Here is a 19,126-nt window from a genome sequence, read left to right on the forward strand (position 1 = left end):
TGGTTGTGCGGAAAACGCATTTCTCCTTGTTGTATGCGAGTTTAGGGTTTGGGCGGTTTGGGGAAATCTGTGGAGGTTGGCGTCGTGGTCCTGCTGATCATGGCCATAGATGGTGACATTGTCCAAGTACGGAAATGTGGCCCGCAGCCCGTACTGGTCCACCATTCGGTCCATTGTTCTTTGGAACACCGAAACCCCGTTCGTGATGCCAAAGGGGACCCGGAGGAAGTGGAAAAGGCATCCGTCTCCCTGGCCCGCCAACTTCCTCACTCGCGCCGCCTACAGGGCCTGACGCCCCACCCACGGCCCGGCCCTCACCAGCCCTGTCTAGGGGTGTGGAAACCTCCACGAGGACCAGATCATCGCTCCCAGAGTCCTGGACGCCCGCATCTCCAACGAAGCTCCACCGGTCGCAGAGGACGTCCAAGGCTCCCGATCGTCTGATCGAGTCGATATGAATGGACCCTTTTTTTCTGACTCTGTAAATAATTTGCCGTGTGATAACACATCTCTGCATATAGTTACGGGCCAGTGGGCAGCCGCCGTTGGAGAGGTATAATCCCACATCACTAGTCATACTACCGGTAAATTGTCCCACCCGCACTGGACCACCAGTCCTGGCTGGACGCTCCCCCCACCCCCCGGCTTCGCAACGAGCACAGCCCCCCCCCCCACCGGTTCCTTTCTCAACAAGGGGTGAATGTGGTAGCATGACTAGAGTTACTATGGTACCTGGGTGTGTGAGCTGCTATTGGTGGAGAAGGCTCGCTGCTCATTGGCCCAAGTGTTGCTTTCTCATTGGTCAAGTCGAAGGTAGCTCCGCGCAATGAAGCGGGGTTTAAGAACCCGTGTTTCCAAGCAGCCGTCGTTCTTTCTGTACTCAAGCTGCTGGTGAAACATCTTGTAGATTAAAGCCTTCAATTCGGACTACTCCTTCGTTTCTGTGGTTATTGATCGCACATCACGAGGCTGCATATGGTGAGTGGGGGTAGGGGCCCCCCGACCTTCAGAGTTAGGCTCCTGAGGTTGCATTGGAAATCTAGTCCCAATAGGAGAGGAGCGCAGAGGTCTGGGAACACATATAATTTAAAATAGACGTACTCGGCGCCCTGTATTGCTTAGGTTGCGGATTTGCACCGAGTGCGACCCAGAGGCGAGGGAGATGGTTTGGTGCGCCGGGAAAATTGTGAGCGAGCAGCGTCTTGCCATGTCCGCGTGAATGAAGCGCTCTGTGCTCCCGGAGTCGAAAAGGCAAGGCGTCTCGTGCCCGTTTACCCGGACCGTCATCATAGAGCTCCAGAGGTGCTTGGGTCGCGATTAGTCCAGGGTGACCGCCCTGAGTTGCGGGTAGCCGGCGTGGTCGGAGGTGCTGGGGCGGCTCCGCGATGGCTGCCCTTGTTGATCGTACGCATCTAGCGGCGTAGTAGATGGTGGCCAAGATGGTGGCCCCCGTTGGTCGAGCATGGAGGGCGGTGAGGAAGATGGCGTCCAAGATGGCGGCCCCCATGCATCACACGTAGCCGGCCGCATGGGGGAGGATGGCCAAGATGGCGGCCCCCGTGAGTCGCACGTGCTGTGAGGGCTGGAAGGTGGCTGCCCCCACGGATAGCACGAGGCTGATGACGCATCTGCAGGCGGTGGAGTCGGTAGACATGCTGCCACACTGCGGGGTCTGCGGGCCTGTGAGTCTGAGGATCGACCCTGTGAGTTAGAGTTCTTGGACCTGGCCCGGCAAACTTTGGCAAAATGTCCTTTTCTCCCGCAGATGCTGTCGTTCGCGTTACGGGCTGGACAGTGCTGCCTGGGGTGTTGGGACTGGCCGCAGAAATAGCAGGGTAGCCCCCCCCATGATGGGCGGGCGGCCGCATGGCACAGGCCTCGGGTAGTCTTTGGTCGGGGGTCCATGAGGGGGTCGCGTGGTCTGCCAGGAACGCGTTAAGGCTCTGGAACGCTACTTCCAGAGAGGAGGCTAACTTTACCGTCTGATCCAGGTCCAGCACCCCCTTTTCGAGTAGCCGCTGTCTCACGTAGATGGACCGGACTCCCACCACGTAGACATCTCAGACGGCGAGTTCCATATGTTGAGTGGCCGTAATGGCCTGGTAGTTGCAGCTGCATGCGAAGATTTTGAGGTCACGTAGGTAGTCGTCTAGCGATTCCCCGGGACGATGGCGGCGAGTGGTGAGGATGTGTCGCACGTAGACCTCGTTCACAGGCCGTACATAGAGGCGTTCGAGCATCGCGAGGGCGTCTGCATAGGAGGAGGCCTCGTCGAGTTGAACAGAGATACGATGGCTCACCCGTATGTGGAGAAGGCTCAGCTTCTATTCGTCAGTGACGGAAGGCGTGGCGAAGGCTGCAAAATAGGCCTTGAAGCAGTGGAGCCAGTGCGAAAAAATTTATTTTGACTCCGCGGCCTGCGGATCGAGTTCCAGTCGGTCAGGTGTGAGGGCCGATTCTAGTTGCGTTTTAAGTTGATTAAATTGATGCAACCATCAATTCACTCGAGACAAGAGTAGAAGTAAACCGTGGCTTCAATCAATTTAGAACTGTGGCTGCCTGCGACTGATCCAATACTGAGAACCGCCTGCAGGTCAACTGCTCTTTATACCTCCCTTCAAGGGGAGGGAGCCATGGGCGGAGCCCATACATGCCCAACATGATCCCCTATGGATAATACCATTCAATGGCCCATAGGAGGAGCCCACAAAGGCAACAGCACAGCACAGATACAAGTACAAGGGCAACAGCACAGATACAAATACAATGGTGGATTATTGGCATAGTACATTCACCACAGAGTGAGAGGGAGGCAGTGAGAGAGAGGGGGAGGGAGGCAGTGAGAGAGAGGGGGAGGGAGGCAGTGAGAGAGAGGGGGAGGGAGGCAGTGAGAGAGAGGGGCAGGGAGGCAGTGAGAGAGAGGGGCAGGGAGGCAGTGAGAGAGAGGGGCAGGGAGGCAGTGAGAGAGAGGGGGAGGGAGGCAGTGAGAGAGAGGGGCAGGGAGGGCAGTGAGAGAGAGGGGGAGGGAGGCAGTGAGAGAGAGGGGGAGGCAGTGAGAGAGAGGGGGAGGCAGTGAGAGAGAGGGGGAGGCACACACACACGCAAACGATCGGGGTGTGGGGGGGGGGGGGGGCTCCTTCACCAGGAGGTGGGGGGGACCTCCGCCGGGGTCTGGCCCGCGAGCGGGGCCCACCGATCGGCGGGCCGGCCTCTTTTCTCCCCCCCCTCCCCCCCCCCCAGGACTACTTACCAGCGCGGCTGGCACCTGAACACCATACCCCATAGGGTCAGGAGCACAGATTTGACTTCGCAGGAGGGTGCCAGTGTTCAGGTAGGTGGTTTGAAGTGTGTCTACTTCAATGCCAGGAGTATACGAAATAAAGTAGGGGAACTGGCAGCATGGGTTGGTACCTGGGACTTCGATGTTGTGGCCATTTCAGAGACATGGATAGAGCAGGGACAGGAATGGTTGTTGCAGGTTCCGGGGTTTAGGTGTTTTAGTAAACTCAGAGAAGAGGGCAAAAGAGGGGGAGGTGTGGCGCTGCTAGTCAAGGACAGTATTACGGTGGCAGAAAGGATGCTAGATGGGGACTCTTCTTCCGAGGTAGTATGGGCTGAGGTTAGAAACAGGAAAGGAGAGGTCACCCTGTTGGGAGTTTTCTATAGGCCATCTAATAGTTCTAGGGATGTAGAGGAAAGGATGGCGAAGATGATTCTGGAAAAGAGCGAAAGTAACAGGGTAGTTGTTATGGGAGACTTTAACTTTCCAAATATTGACTGGAAAAGATATAGTTCGAGTACATTAGATGGGTCGTTCTTTGTACAATGTGTGCAGGAGGGTTTCCTGACACAATATGTTGACAGGCCAACAAGAGGCGAGGCCACATTGGATTTGGTTTTGGGTAATGAACCAGGCCAGGTGCTGGATCTGGAGGTAGGTGAGCACTTTGGAGACAGTGACCACAATTCGGTGACCTTTATGTTAGTGATGGAAAGGGATAAGTATACCCCGCAGGGCAAGAGTTATAGCTGGGGGAAGGGCAATTATGATGCCATTAGACATGACTTAGGATGTGTAGGTTGGAGAAGTAGGCTGCAAGGGTTGGGCGCACTGGATATGTGGAGCTTGTTCAAGGAACAGCTATTGCGTGTTCTTGACAAGTACGTACCAGCCAGGCAGGGAGGAAGGGGTAGAGCGAGGGAACCGTGGTTTACCAAAGAAGTGGAATCTCTTGTTAAGAGGAAGAAGGAGGCCTATGTGAAGATGAGGCGTGAAGTTTCAGTTGGGGCGCTTGATAGTTACAAGGAAGCGAGGAAGGATCTAAAGAGAGAGCTAAGATGAGCAAGGAGGGGACATGAGAGGTCTTTGGCAGGTAGGATCAAGGAAAACCCAAAAGCTTTCTATAGGTATGTCAGGAATAAAAGAATGACTAGGGTAAGAGTAGGGCCAGTCAAGGACAGTGGTGGGAAGTTGTGTGTGGATGCTGAGGAGATAAGCGAGATACTAAATGAATACTTTTCGTCAGTATTCACTCAGGAAAAAGATAATGTTGTGGAGGAGAATGCTGAGACCCAGGCTATTAGAATAGATGGCATTGAGGTGCGGAGGGAAGAAGTGTTGGCAATTCTGGACAAGGTGAAAATAGATAAGTCCCCGGGGCCTGATGGGATTTATCCTAGGATTCTCTGGGAAGCCAGGGAAGAGATTGCTGAGCCTTTGGCTTTGATATTTAGGTCATCATTGGCTACAGGAATAGTGCCAGAGGACTGGAGGATAGCAAATGTCTTCCCTTTGTTCAAGGAGAGTAGAGATAACCCCGGTAACTATAGGCCGGTGAGCCTCACGTCTGTTGTGGGTAAAGTCTTGGAGAGGATTATAAGAGATACGATTTATAATCATCTAGATAGGAATAATATGATTAGGGATAGTCAGCATGGTTTTGTGAAGGGTAGGTCATGCCTCACAAACCTTATCGAGTTCTTTGAGAAGGTGACTGAACAGGTAAACGAGGGTAGAGCAGTTGATGTGGTGTATATGGATTTCAGTAAAGCGTTTGATAAGGTTCCCCACGGTCGGCTATTGCAGAAAATACGGAGGCTGGGGATTGAGGGTGATTTAGAGATGTGGATCAGAAATTGGCTAGTTGAAAGAAGACAGAGGGTGGTGGTTGATGGCAAATGTTCAGAATGGAGTTCAGTTACGAGTGGAGTACCACAAGGATCTGTTCTGGGGCCGTTGCTGTTTGTCATTTTTATAAATGACCTAGAGGAGGGCACAGAAGGTTGGGTGAGTAAATTTGCAGACGACACTAAAGTCGGTGGAGTTGTAGACAGTGTGGAAGGATGTTGCAGGTTACAGAGCGACATAGATAAGCTGCAGAGATGGGCTGAGAGGTGGAAAATGGAGTTTAATGTAGAGAAGTGTGAGGTGATTCACTTTGGAAAGAATAACAGGAATGCGGACTATTTGGCTAATGGTAAAATTCTTGGTAGTGTGGATGAGCAGAGGGATCTCGGTGTCCATGTACATAGATCCCTGAAAGTTGCCACCCAGGTTGATAGGGTTGTGAAGAAGGCCTATGGTGTGTTGGCCTTTATTGGTAGAGGGATTGAGTTCCGGAGCCATGAGGTCATGTTGCAGCTGTACAAAACCATGGTACGGCCGCATTTGGAGTATTGCGTACAGTTCTGGTCGCCTCATTATAGGAAGGACGTGGAAGCTTTGGAACGGGTGCAGAGGAGATTTACCAGGATGTTGCCTGGTATGGAGGGAAAATCTTAATGAGGAAAGGCTGATGGACTTGAGGTTGTTTTCGTTAGAGAGAAGAAGGTTAAGAGGTGACTTAATAGAGGCATACAAAATGATCAGAGGGTTAGATAGGGTGGACAGTGAGAGCCTTCTCCCGCGGATGGAGGTGGCTAGCACGAGGGGACATAGCCTTAAATTGAGGGGTAATAGATATAGGACAGAGGTCAGAGGTAGGTTTTTTACGCAAAGAGTGGTGAGGCCGTGGAATGCCCTACCTGCAACAGTAGTGCACTCGCCAACATTGAGGGGATTTAAAAGTTTATTGGATAAACATATGGATGATAATGGCATAGTGTAGGTTAGATGGCCTTTAGTTTTTGACTTCCCATGTCGGTGCAACATTGTGGGCCGAAGGGCCTGTACTGCGCTGTATCGTTCTATGTTGGGTCGGGGCCGGTGCTCGTTAAGAAGTTCCCCGTACATGTGTAGAATGGCGCAGCCCAACTGCGCATGCGCAGGATTGAGCTGGCACAATTGCGCATGAAAAAAATGAAAAAATGAAATCGCTTTATTGTCACGAGTAGGCTTCAATGAAGTTACTGTGAATAGCCCCTAGTCGCCACATTCCGGCGCCTGTCCGGGGAGGCTGGTATGGGATTATGCATGCCTCCATATCGGACACAAAAGACAATCGCCCCCTCTGAGAGAGAAAGGCAGTGAGAGAGAGAGGGAGCAGTGAGAGAGAGAGGGAGGCAGTGAGAGAGAGAGGGAGGCACTGAGAGAGAGAGGGAGGCAGTGAGAGGGAGAGGGAGGCAGAGAGAGAGAGGGAGGCAGTGAGAGGGAGAGGGAGGCAGTGAGAGGGAGATAGAGGCAGTGAGAGGGAGATAGAGGCAGTGAGAGGGAGAGGAAGGCAGTGAGAGAGAGGGAGGCAGTGAGAGGGAGAGGGAGGCAGTGAGAGAGGGAGGCAGTGAGAGAGACAGTGAGACAGACAGAGAGACAGTGAGACAGACAGAGAGAGAGGGAGGCAGTGAGAGAGAGGGAGGCAGTGAGAGAGAGGGAGGCAGTGAGAGAGAGGGAGGCAGTGAGAGAGAGGGAGGCAGTGAGCGAGAGAGGGAAGCAGTGAGAGAGAGAGGGAGGCAGTGAGAGAGAGAGGGAGGCAGTGAGAGAGAGAGGGAGGCAGTGAGAGAGAGAGGGAGGCAGTGAGAGAGAGAGGGAAGCAGTGAGAGAGAGAGGGAGGCAGTGAGAGAGAGGGAGGGAGGCAGTGAGAGAGACAGTGAGACAGACAGAGAGAGAGGGAGGCAGAGAGAGAGAGGGAGGCAGAGAGAGGGAGGCAGAGAGAGAGGGGGAGGCAGTGAGAGAGAGAGGGAGGCAGTGAGAGAGAGAGGGAGGCAGTGAGAGAGAGAGGGAGGCAGTGAGAGAGAGAGGGAGGCAGTGAGAGAGAGAGGGAGGCAGTGAGAGAGAGAGGGAGGCAGTGAGAGAGAGAGGGAGGCAGCGAGAGAGAGAGGGAGGCAGCGAGAGAGAGAGGGAGGCAGTGAGAGAGAGAGGGAGGCAGTGAGAGAGAGAGGGAGGCAGCGAGAGAGAGAGGGAGGCAGTGAGAGAGAGAGGGAGGCAGTGAGAGAGAGAGGGAGGCAGTGAGAGAGAGAGGGAGGCAGTGAGAGAGAGAGGGAGGCAGTGAGAGAGAGAGGGAAGCAGTGAGAGAGAGGGAGGCAGTGAGAGAGAGAGAGAGAGGGAGGCAGTGAGAGAGAGAGGGAGGCAGTGAGAGAGAGAGGGAGGCAGTGAGAGAGAGAGGGAGGCAGTGAGAGAGAGAGGGAGGCAGTGAGAGAGAGAGGGAGGCAGTGAGAGAGAGAGGGAGGCAGTGAGAGAGAGAGAGGGGCAGTGAGAGAGAGAGAGAGGGAGGCAGTGAGAGAGGGAGGCAGTGAGAGAGAGGGAGGCAGTGAGAGAGGGAGGCAGTGAGAGAGAGGGAGGCAGTGAGAGAGAGGCAGGCAGAGACAGAAAGAGAGACAGTGAGAGAGAGAGGGAGGCAGTGAGAGAGAGGGAGGCAGTGAGAGAGGGAGGCAGTGAGAGAGAGGCAGAGGCAGAGACAGAAAGAGAGACAGACAGAGAGAGACACACACACAGAGATAGACTCTCAGAAGCATCCCACAGGAACCAATCATTGACTGTTAGCCAAAACACTGTCCCTGGCCAACCCACATGTTGTCAGCCAGCCAATTTTCCAAAGCTGGTCTTTAAGTTTCCCTTGGTGCTGGTTATTATACTACTTGGTTTAAGTAATATATGTTGTTACTAACTGTAGATGATATTGAGGAACACTCGAGTCTTCTAAGTAAACTGAAAGAATTTATTAAGTAATGATAAAACTAATAAATGAGTTTGACACTATACTGATCTAACTCGAGCAACAAAGTAAGAATTACTAACTGTACAAACTGTATCTAAGCTACACGTGGTGGCTGGGCTGAGATCTCTCTGCTACACTGTTTTTCCTGTAACTCCTGCTGGAAGTGAGAGGGAGAGCTTCTGGGAGCACTATATAGTGCTTTGTGTAATGCCCTCTAGTTGTTATGCCACAGCTGTGTGTTGTGATTAACCCCTTAGTTACATGTCTGTCTACATATCAGCAGCACGGTTGCACAAGTGGCTAGCACTGTGGCTTCACATCCCCAGGGTCCCAGGTTCGATTCCCCGCTGGGTCACCGTCTGTGCGGAGTCTGCACGTTGTCTCCGTGGGTTTCCTCCGGGTGCTCTGGTTTCCTCCCACAGTCCAAAGGCGTGCAGGTTAGGTGGACTGGCCATGCTAAATTGTCCTTAGTGTCCAAAGAAAAAGGTTAGGAGGGGTTATTGGGTTACAGGGATAGGGTGGAAGTGAGGGCTTTAGTGGGTTGGTGCAGACTCGATGGGCCAAACACCCTCCTTCTGCACTGTATGTTCTATGTTCTATATCATTGCACCGATGAGTCTATATTCGTCTCTCCAAAAAAAAACAAGTCTTGGAACACACTATCCTGACTAGCAGTCTGCCTCATCTTAAGTCTACTGCTTGAAGGTGTATTTTGATTAGGAGTCCACGGACCAAATATAATAAAATCAAATAAATGGGAACAAAGAGAATCAAAAGGAAGGACTCTAACTGTGTTTGGTGTGGTGTGATGTGTGTGTTTGGTGTGATGAGTGTGTTTGGTGTGATGTGTGTGATGAGTGTGATGGGTGTGATGTGTGTGATGAGTGTGATGGGCATGATGTGTGTGATGAGTGTGATGGGTGTGAGGTGTGTGTTGAGTGTGTTTGGTGTAATGTGTGTGATGAGTGTGTTTGGTGTGATGTGTGTGATGGGTGTGTTTGGTGTGATGAGTGTGTTTGGTGTGATGAGTGTGTTTGGTGTGATGAGTGTGGTGTGTGTGTTTGGTGTGGTGTGTGTGTTTGGTGTGATGTGTGTGATGAGTGTGTTTGGTGTGGTGTGATGTGTGTGTTTGGTGTAGTGTGATGTGTGTGTTTGGTGTGATGTGTGTGTTTGGTGTGATGTGTGTGTTTGGTGTGATGTGTGTGATGAGTGTGTTTGGTGTGGTGTGATGTGTGTGTTTGATATGATGTGTGTGTTTGGTGTGGTGTGATGTGTGTGTTTGGTGTGATGTGTGTGTTTGGTGTGGTGTGATGTGTGTGTTTGGTGTGATGTGTGTGTTTGGTGTGGTGTGATGTGTGTGTTTGGTGTGATGTGTGTGTTTGGTGTGGTGTGATGTGTGTGTTTGGTGTGATGTGTGTGTTTGGTGTGATGTGTGTGATGAGTGTGTTTGGTGTGGTGTGATGTGTGTGTTTGGTGTAGTGTGATGTGTGTGTTTGGTATGATGTGTGTGTTTGGTGTGGTGTGATGTGTGTGTTTGGTGTGATGTGTGTGTTTGGTGTGATGTGTGTGATGAGTGTGTTTGGTGTGATGTGTGTGTTTGGTGTGATGTGTGTGTTTGGTGTGATGTGTGTGTTTGGTGTGATGTGTATGTTTGGTGTGGTGTGATGTGTGTGTTTGGTGTGGTGTGTGTGTTTGGTGTGGTGTGATGTGTGTGTTTGGTGTGATGTGTGTGTTTGGTGTGGTGTGATGTGTGTGTTTGGTGTGATGTGTGTGTTTGGTGTGATGTGTGTGTTTGGTGTGATGTGTGTGTTTGGTGTGGTGTGATGTGTGTGTTTGGTGTGGTGTGATGTGTGTGTTTGGTGTGATGTGTGTGTTTGGTGTGATGTGTATGTTTGGTGTGGTGTGATGTGTGTGTTTGGTGTGGTGTGATGTGTGTGTTTGGTGTGATGTGTATGTTTGGTGTGGTGTGATGTGTGTGTTTGGTGTGGTGTGATGTGTGTGTTTGGTGTGATGTGTGTGTTTGGTGTGATGTGTGTGTTTGGTGTGGTGTGATGTGTGTGTTTGGTGTGGTGTGATGTGTGTGTTTGGTGTGATGTGTGTGTTTGGTGTGATGTGTATGTTTGGTGTGGTGTGATGTGTGTGTTTGGTGTGGTGTGATGTGTGTGTTTGGTGTGATGTGTATGTTTGGTGTGGTGTGATGTGTGTGTTTGGTGTGGTGTGATGTGTGTGTTTGGTGTGATGTGTGTGTTTGGTGTGGTGTGATGTGTGTGTTTGGTGTGATGTGTGTGTTTGGTGTGGTGTGATGTGTGTGTTTGGTGTGATGTGTGTGTTTGGTGTGGTGTGTGTGTTTGGTGTGATGAGTGTGTTTGGTGTGATGTGTGTGTTTGGTGTGATGTGTGTGTTTGGTGTGATGTGTGTGTTTGGTGTGATGTGTGTGTTTGGTGTGATGTGTGTGTTTGGTGTGGTGTGATGTGTGTGTTTGGTGTGATGTGTGTGTTTGGTGTGGTGTGTGTGTTTGGTGTGGTGTGTTTGGTATGATGTGTATGTTTGGTGTGATGAGTGTGTTTGGTGTGATGTGTGTGTTTGGTGTGATGTGTGTGTTTGGTGTGATGTGTGTGTTTGGTGTGATGTGTGTGTTTGGTGTGATGTGTGTGTTTGGTGTGATGTGTGTGTTTGGTGTGATGTGTGTGTTTGGTGTGATGTGTGTGTTTGGTGTGATGTGTGTGTTTGGTGTGATGTGTGTGTTTGGTGTGATGTGTGTGTTTGGTGTGATGTGTGTGTTTGGTGTGATGTGTGTGTTTGGTGTGGTGTGGTGTGTGGTAATAAAAATAAATAAATACATTTGGATTGGTAAAAAGGCATTCATGGGAAAAGAATTGTAAACAACCCTTTGTTGCAACCAACCCAAGGGGACTGAAGAAATGGGAGCCAGCTCATTCCTCCTCACCAGGTCATACCAAAATTGGGGAACTCATTTGGGATAATAACTGCTCAATATTTATGAATGGGAAGTCAGAAGAGGAGAGATTCCACTGGCTTACAGATAACAGCAGACTGGCACTTCTTCAAAGATAGATATAGATTTTTGTATTCAATTTCGCATTTGTGCATGCCTGAAGTTGCTGACTGATTTGACATAAATAATAGTGGGAGCGGGACTTCCGGTTGCGGCTATGACCTACTAAGTCGCACATTTGGCAGCTCCTGCGACAAAGGTGTTTAAGGGCCGATTGGAGGGCCCCGACGGTACTGTAAAGACAAATCCCGGTGGGGGAAGGCTCCCTGAGGAGAGTGAGACCAACTTTATGGTCGGTACTCGGAGTGGGGCGACAAAAAAAGCGGCAGCAGCTCCCCAAAAAAAGCGGGGGAAGAGGACCAAAATGGCGGCCGGTGGCGCACTAGAAGACTGGAGAAAATGGGCGGAGGAGCAGCAGGCCGCTCTCCTCCGGTGTTTTACGGAGCTGAAAGTGGAACTCTTAGAGTCCATGAACGCGACGACCACAAGGCTGATGGGGGCCCAGGCGACCCAAGAGGCGTCGATAAGAGAGCTGCAGCAGGAGATGGCGGTGAGGGAGGAGGAAGCCACGGTCCTCGTGGGAAAGGTGGAGGTGCACGAGGCACTCCACCTGAAATGGCAGAGCCGCTTTGAGGAGCTGGACACTCGAATGAGGCGGAAGAACTTGAGGATCCTGGGCCTAGCAGAAGGCCTGGAGGGGCCTGATCTCCCGAAATATGTAGCGGAGATGCTGAGCTCCCTGATGGGAGAGGGGGCCGGTCCATCGCCCCTGGAGCTGGAAGAAGCATATCGGGTCATGGCTAGGCGGCCTAGGGCGAACGAGCCCCCGAGGGCGGTGCTGGTGCGATTCCAGCGTTTCTGTGATCGGGAGAAAGTGCTGAGGTGGGCCAAGAGGGAGAAAAGCAGCAAATGGGAGAATTCGACGGTGCGGATATATCAGGACTGGAGTGCGGAGGTGGCAAAGCGGCGGGCCCGGTTTAACCGGACGAAGGCGGTGCTGCACGCAAAGAGGATCAAGTTCGGAATGCTGCAGCCAGCGCGCTTGTGGGTCACCTACAAGGACCAGCACCATTACTTTGAGACCCCAGAGGAGGCATGGACTTTTGTTCGGGAGGAAAAGCTGGACCTGAACTAGAACTTGGGAACGCCGGCGGTCGAGGCCGCCCGAGTACCCTTGACTGATCAAGTGGCCCATGTCTTTCTTAGGCCAGGTCGGAACTTGGTTAAAGTTGATGGATCGTTTGGTTTCTTTGAAACTTGTGTTATGGGGGGTTTCTTTGTTCCTTTTTGTGTGTCTCTTCCCGTTGCCAACTTCCCTTAATTATTGTTGTTGTAGGGGGGGCTTTTTTACTGTTTTTTGATCTGTTCTTTAAGGGTTATGGTTACTGTTCTGTTCGATGGAGGGTGATGGTTAAATACGTTATTATTGGGTAGTTATTTAGTTATGCAGGCATAGTTATGTATTTATGTATTTATTTGAGATTTGTTATTTATATTGTTATATTGTTAAGTTGGGGAGGCGGGACGGGGGTGGAATTATGCGTTGTTGGTTGGTTATGCGTGTTTTCTTTTTCTCTTTTTTCTTCCTCTCGTTTTAAGGGGGCTTTTTTAGGGGCTTGGATGGGGACGGGGGTGGAATTAAAGATGGCGGGGTAGGGTGTGGCCGGGCGAAAGCGCGGGCTTTCCCCTGTTTCCCGCGCGCGGGACGGAGGAAGGGGGAGGAGAGAAGAGTGGGGTGTGGCCAGCAATGGCGGCTTTTCCCGCGCTGAAGCGGGGTCAGAGAGGGATGGCAAGGGGGGGGGGGGGAGGCCCCTCCCCCCCCACATCGGGAGGAGTCGGAGTGTGGCAGGGGCAGCCGGGTCAGCGAAAACCAGCTGACTCTCGGGAGTACGATGGTGGATACACCGCGGCTAGGAGGGGTCCTAGCCAGGGGGGGGGTGGGGGGAAGGGGGGTTAGGGGGGGATACCGGGTTGCTGCTGGAAAGGCCGAGGACGGGAAGGGAAGAACGGGAGGAGAGAGGGGGGGGGGGGCCATCGCCATGGGGAACGGGTCAGAAGGGGAGGGTCGGCCCGGGGCGAACAGGGGACAGGACATGGCTAATAGACAGGGGAAAGGGACGAAACGCTCCGCGACCCGGTTGATTACTTGGAACGTGAGGGGGCTGAATGGGCCGGTCAAGAGATCAAGGGTTTTTTCACACCTAAAGGGACTGCAGGCGGATGTGGCAATGTTGCAGGAGACTCACTTGAGAGTAGTAGACCAGGTACGCCTGAGAAGGGGGTGGGTGGGACAGGTGTTCCACTCAGGCTTGGACGCAAAGAACCGGGGGGTGGCGATTTTGGTGGGAAAGAGGGTGTCGTTCGTGGCGGCGCAGGTGGTAGCAGATAAGGAGGGTAGGTACGTGATGGTGAAGGGTAGGCTGCAGGGAGAGAATGTGGTGCTGGTGAATGTGTATGCCCCGAATTGGGATGACGCGGGTTTTATGAGGCGCCTGTTGGGCCTCATTCCGGGTCTGGAGGCAGGGGGCCTGATCATGGGGGGGGACTTCAATACAGTGCTCGACCCTGGGCTGGACAGATCGAGTTCCAGGACGAATAGGAGGCCGGCAGCGGCAGAGGTGCTAAGGGGGTTCATGGAGCAGATGGGGGGGGTAGACCCTTGGAGATTTGGCAGGCCAAGGGCGAGGGAGTATTCTTTTTTCTCCCACGTCCACAGGGTGTACTCCAGAATAGACTTTTTTGTACTGAGCAGGGGGCTGATTTCGAGAGTGCAGGACACGGAGTACTCGGCCATTGCGATTTCGGACCATGCACCACACTGGGTAGAGGTAGAACTGGGGGAAGCACGGGACCAGCGCCCGTTGTGGCGCCTGGATGTGGGGCTGCTGGCGGACGATGAGGTGTGCGGAAGGGTCCGGAAGGGCATTGAGAGATATCTGGGCACGAACGACACGGGCGAGGTGAAGGTGGGGGTAGTCTGGGAGGCCCTGAAAGCAGTGATCAGAGGAGAGCTGATCTCCATAAGGGCACACAGAGAAAGGAAGGAGAGGCAGGAGAGGGAGAGACTGGTGGGGGAACTTATAGAAGTGGACAGGAGATATGCGGAGACACCAGAGGAGGGGCTGTTGAGGGAGCGGCGCAGTTTACAGGCCCAGTTTGACCTACTGACCACTAGGAAGGCGGAGACGCAATGGAGAAGGGCACAGGGCGCGGTCTATGAGTACGGGGAAAAGGCGAGCAGGATGCTAGCACACCAGCTGCGCAAGCGAGATGCAGCCAGAGAGATTGGGGGAGTGAGAGAGAAGGGAGGGAACGTAGTGCAGAAGGGGCAAGAGGTGAACGGGGTCTTCAGGGATTTCTACAGGGAATTGTACCGGTCTGAGCCGCCCAGGAGGAGGGGGGGAATGGAGAACTTCCTCGATAGATTGAGGTTCCCAAAGGTCCAGGAGGAACGGGTGGAGGGGCTGGGGGCGCCGATAGAGCTGCAGGAGCTAGTTAAAGGGATAGGCCAGATGCAGGCGGGGAAGGCGCCGGGGCCGGATGGGTTCCCGGTGGAATTTTATAAGAAGTATGTGGACTTGGTGGGTCCAGTGCTGGTGCGAGCCTTCAATGAGGCGCGAGAGGGGGGGGTTCTGCCCCCGACAATGTCACAGGCCCTGATCTCCTTGATCCTGAAGCGGGACAAAGACCCTGTACAGTGTGGGTCCTACAGGCCCATCTCCCTCTTGAATGTAGATGCCAAACTGTTGGCAAAGGTCCTGGCAACCAGAATAGAGGATTGTGTGCCAGGGGTAATCCATGAGGACCAGACGGGGTTCGTAAAGGGACGACAACTTAACACAAATGTCCGGAGACTGTTGAATGTGATTATGATGCCAGCAGTGGAGGGGGAGGCTGAGATAGTGGTAGCACTGGATGCGGAGAAGGCATTCGATAGGGTGGAGTGGGAATACCTGTGGGAGACGCTGGAACGGTTTGGGTTTGGGGAGGGATTTATCAAGTGGGTGAAGCTGTTGTATTCGGCCCCGATGGCGAGTGTGGTTACAAACGGGAGGAGGTCAGAGTATTTTGGGCTCCATCGAGGTACCAGGCAGGGATGCCCCCTATCCCCCTTACTATTTGCATTAGCGATCGAACCGTTGGCGATGGCACTGAGGGGTTCAGGGGGGTGGAGAGGACTGACAAGGGGAGGGGAGGAACATCGGGTATCACTCTATGCGGATGATTTGTTGTTATATGTGGCGGACCCGGAAGGGGGAATGCCGGAGGTAATGGAAATACTAGCGGAGTTTGGGGACTTTTCGGGATATAAATTAAATGTGGGTAAAAGTGAGGTCTTTGTGATACACCCAGGAGATCTGGGGGAGGGAATTGGGCGGCTCCCCTTTAAGAGAGCAGTAAAGAGCTTCAGGTACTTGGGGGTGCAGGTGGCAAGGAACTGGGGGACCCTCCACAAGCTGAACTTTTCAAGGCTGGTGGAGCAGATGGAGGAGGAGTTCAAGAGGTGGGACATGGTACCGCTGTCGCTAGCAGGGAGGGTGCAGTCAGTCAAAATGACGGTCCTCCCGAGGTTCTTGTTTCTGTTCCAGTGCTTGCCCATCTTTCTCCCCAGGGCCTTCTTCAAGAAGGTAACTAGCAGCATTATGGGCTATGTGTGGGCACATGGCACCCCTAGAGTGAGAAGGATTTTCTTGGAACGGAGTAGGGACAGTGGAGGATTAGCGCTACCCAATCTTTCCGGATACTACTGGGCGGCGAACGCATCGATGGTGCGCAAGTGGGTGATAGAGGGGGAGGGGGCAGCTTGGAAACGTATGGAGAGGGCGTCCTGCGGCAATACAAGCCTGGGGGCGCTAGTAACGGCACCATGGCCGCTCCCCCCCACAAGGTATACCACGAGTCCGGTGGTGGCGGCCACCCTTAAAATCTGGGGGCAGTGGAGGCGACACAGGGGGGAAGTGGGGGGTCTGATGGCGGCGCCACTGAGAGGGAACCACAGATTTGTCCCGGGGAACACTGGCGGGGGATTCCAGAGCTGGCACAGGGCGGGCATCAGGCAACTGAGGGACATGTTCATAGAGGGGAGGTTTGCGAGCCTGGGGGAGCTGGAGGAGAAATTTGAGCTCCCCCCGGGGAACACGTTTAGATACCTGCAGGTGAAGGCATTTGCCAGACGACAGGTGGAAGGATTTCCCTTGCTTCCCGATAGAGGGGCGAGTGATAGGGTGCTGTCAGGGGCCTGGGTCGGAGAAGGGAAGGTCTCGGACATCTACAGAATAATGCAGGAGGTGGAGGAGGTACCGATAGAGGAGCTGAAAGACAAGTGGGAAGCGGAGCTGGGAGAGCAGATAGAGGATGGGACATGGGCGGATGCCCTAGAGAGGGTCAATTCGTCGTCGTCGTGCGCAAGGTTGGGCCTCATCCAATTTAAGGTGCTGCACAGAGCCCATATGACGGGGACTAGGATGAGTCGGTTCTTCGGGGGTGAGGACAGGTGTGTCAGGTGTTCGGGAAGCCCTGCGAACCATGCACATATGTTCTGGATGTGTCCGGCACTGGAGGAGTTCTGGGAGGGGGTGGCGGGGACGGTATCGAGAGTGGTGGGAACCAGGGTCAAACCAGGGTGGGGGCTAGCGATTTTTGGGGTTGGGGTGGAGCCAGGAGTACAGGAGGCAAGGGAGGCCGGAATATTGGTCTTTGCGTCCTTGGTAGCTCGGAGAAGGATCTTGATTCAGTGGAGGGACACAAGGCCACCAAGTGTTAACACCTGGTTAAACGACATGGCAAGCTTCATCCAATTGGAAAGAATCAAATTCGCCCTGAGAGGGTCGGTACAGGGGTTCTTCCGGCGGTGGCAGCCCTTCCTTGACTTTCTGGATCAGAGATAGGAACTGGAGGCCGAAACAGCAGCAACCCGGGGAGAAAGGGGGGGGGGGGGGAAGGGGGGGGGGGGGGGTAGCAACGAAGGGAGCACGTCAGCGGGGGGTCGCGGGCAATGGCTGCCCGAGGCCATCGGCAGAAAGGGAAAAACGGTTTGGTTGCTAGACTGGTAGCGCGGGGGGGGGGGGGGGGGGGGGGAGCGCGCGGGGGAGGGCGTGGGGAGGATTTTCCAGGGGGGATTTGTTGTGTTATAATTTAAAATGTAGTAGGGGTAAATGTTTGTATCGAAAAATTTCAATAAAAATTATTTATTAAAAAAAAAATAATAGTGGGTGCGGTTAGCTACACTGTTATATTTACATTAAAGTTCGATCCATTATGTTTGAATCCTTAAGTGAGATATGTTAATTTAAATAGTTAGCTCAACAACCAAAAACCAAATAATCAATTTGCAATTACTTGTCTGTGTTTGCACCAGGGCAGAAGTAAGGTGAAACACTGTCCACATGAGATAGTTCCTGATGATTTTCTGGGTACCAAAACAATCTGCACAAAAACTCAAGTATGGTGGTAAACACTACAGCAGCCGTCATACCAGGTATTATTAGCATGATATACATGTCATGCACTGTATTCATACAAGATATAAAAATATTTGTTGATAATACTACTTGCAGTTAAGACATCTGTTCTTACTGCCTGGAATTTTGAGTTGTACTTCTGTGCATATTGTGTACATTTCATTCACTAAAGTGAAACCAGCATCTATTTGAAACTAGATTCAATTACCCAGGCACAAATCATGTGAATGATCAAATTAAAAATTGCGATGCAATCAGTAGAAATGGTAAATAACCCATCCCAGGTGCCATAATTGACATTGTGGTGGATAAAAGCTCCCAAAAGTAAACCAGAAACATTTTTCACAGGTGGACATTTATATTTACTCTGATAAATATTTTGTTCTCTATTTCATTTCCACTGGATACAGTTTTTACATTTGAAGACTAGGTGGTGCTGATGGTTAGATTAGAAAATTTCATTTCCCATATCAAAACAGAATGACTGGAGTTGACGTCTTTTTTGGCAGTGGAAAATTGCAGCTGACCATGAAGTTTATAATCTCCATCTAGGCTCAAGATATTTTCCTTATTTTACCTTACTTACATTGCAGATTTATCAGTGGTGATCTTTGGTGGAGCTACTCGACCACCAAGTGAACGACTACGACCTAATTTAGTCTTCTTCTTCCCATCTTTGTTAAAAGATGAAACTGGTAAGGAAAATCAAAATGGAATAAGTTAATGTCAGCAGTGGGGGGGGGGGGGGGGGGGGGGGGGGGGGGGGGATGTTACAAATAACACAAACGGATGGCAGTACTTTTGAGAACACTGCAAATTGAGATTTCTTTTGTGCTTCAGTACATTTCTAGACTTCAGTTTTATAACAATCCATAATAGAAAATTACTCCCTAAAAATCTGAGTTGTAACTGATTTGTGTTAAGTACTCATATCATAGGGCAGCACGGTGGCACAGTGGCTAGCATTGCTGCTTCACGGCACTGAGGTCCCAGGTTCGATCCCGGCTCTGGGTCACTGTCAGTGTGGAGTTTGCACATTCTCCCCATGTTTGCGTGGGTTTCGCCCCCACCAAACCCAAAGATGTGCAGAGTAGGTTAATTGGCCATGTTAAATTGCCCCTTAATTGGAAAAAAAGAATTGAGTATTCTCAATTTATTTTTTTTAAAGTACTCATATCACTGAGATTTCCTTCATATCAATGCATATCTTGTCGTACAAATAAAGGATACCATCAAATCTTGGGTGATAACAGCTATAGAATGAGAGTTGGAGATTGGTTAAGATTACTATCTGATTGGGAAGTGCCATCCAGCATGTGAAGTGCGTACGTGCCTTGGTTGCTTAACACATGACTTGGCTGCTTGGCAAAAGTAAAGCTGCTCTACAACAAACAAATAAAATGCCAATTAACTGAAGTTATTATAGTGTCATTTTATATTTGTTCCTGGGACCTGAAACCTTAATGACAAGGCCAGCATCGGTTACCTATCCAAGGGCCCTTGAAGAGATGGTGGTGAGCTGCCTTCCCGAACCACTGCAGTCCCTGTGGTGCAGGTAT

General features: G+C 51.8%; 1 protein-coding gene across 5 annotated transcripts in view; it reads right to left on the minus strand.

The window, feature by feature from the left end:
• Positions 1–19,126, minus strand: part of ppp4r4 (protein phosphatase 4, regulatory subunit 4) — a 208,441-nt gene that overhangs the window by 11,644 nt on the left and 177,671 nt on the right. For all 5 annotated transcript variants that reach the window (XM_038774809.1, XM_038774789.1, XM_038774802.1 and 2 more), the window contains one exon: positions 18,154–18,259. In XM_038774809.1, coding sequence (XP_038630737.1) covers positions 18,154–18,259 — 106 coding nt within the window. The remainder of the gene's footprint in view (positions 1–18,153; positions 18,260–19,126) is intronic.

The sequence above is a fragment of the Scyliorhinus canicula genome, chromosome 2, assembly GCF_902713615.1.
Source record: "Scyliorhinus canicula chromosome 2, sScyCan1.1, whole genome shotgun sequence".
Taxonomy (NCBI): domain Eukaryota; kingdom Metazoa; phylum Chordata; class Chondrichthyes; order Carcharhiniformes; family Scyliorhinidae; genus Scyliorhinus; species Scyliorhinus canicula.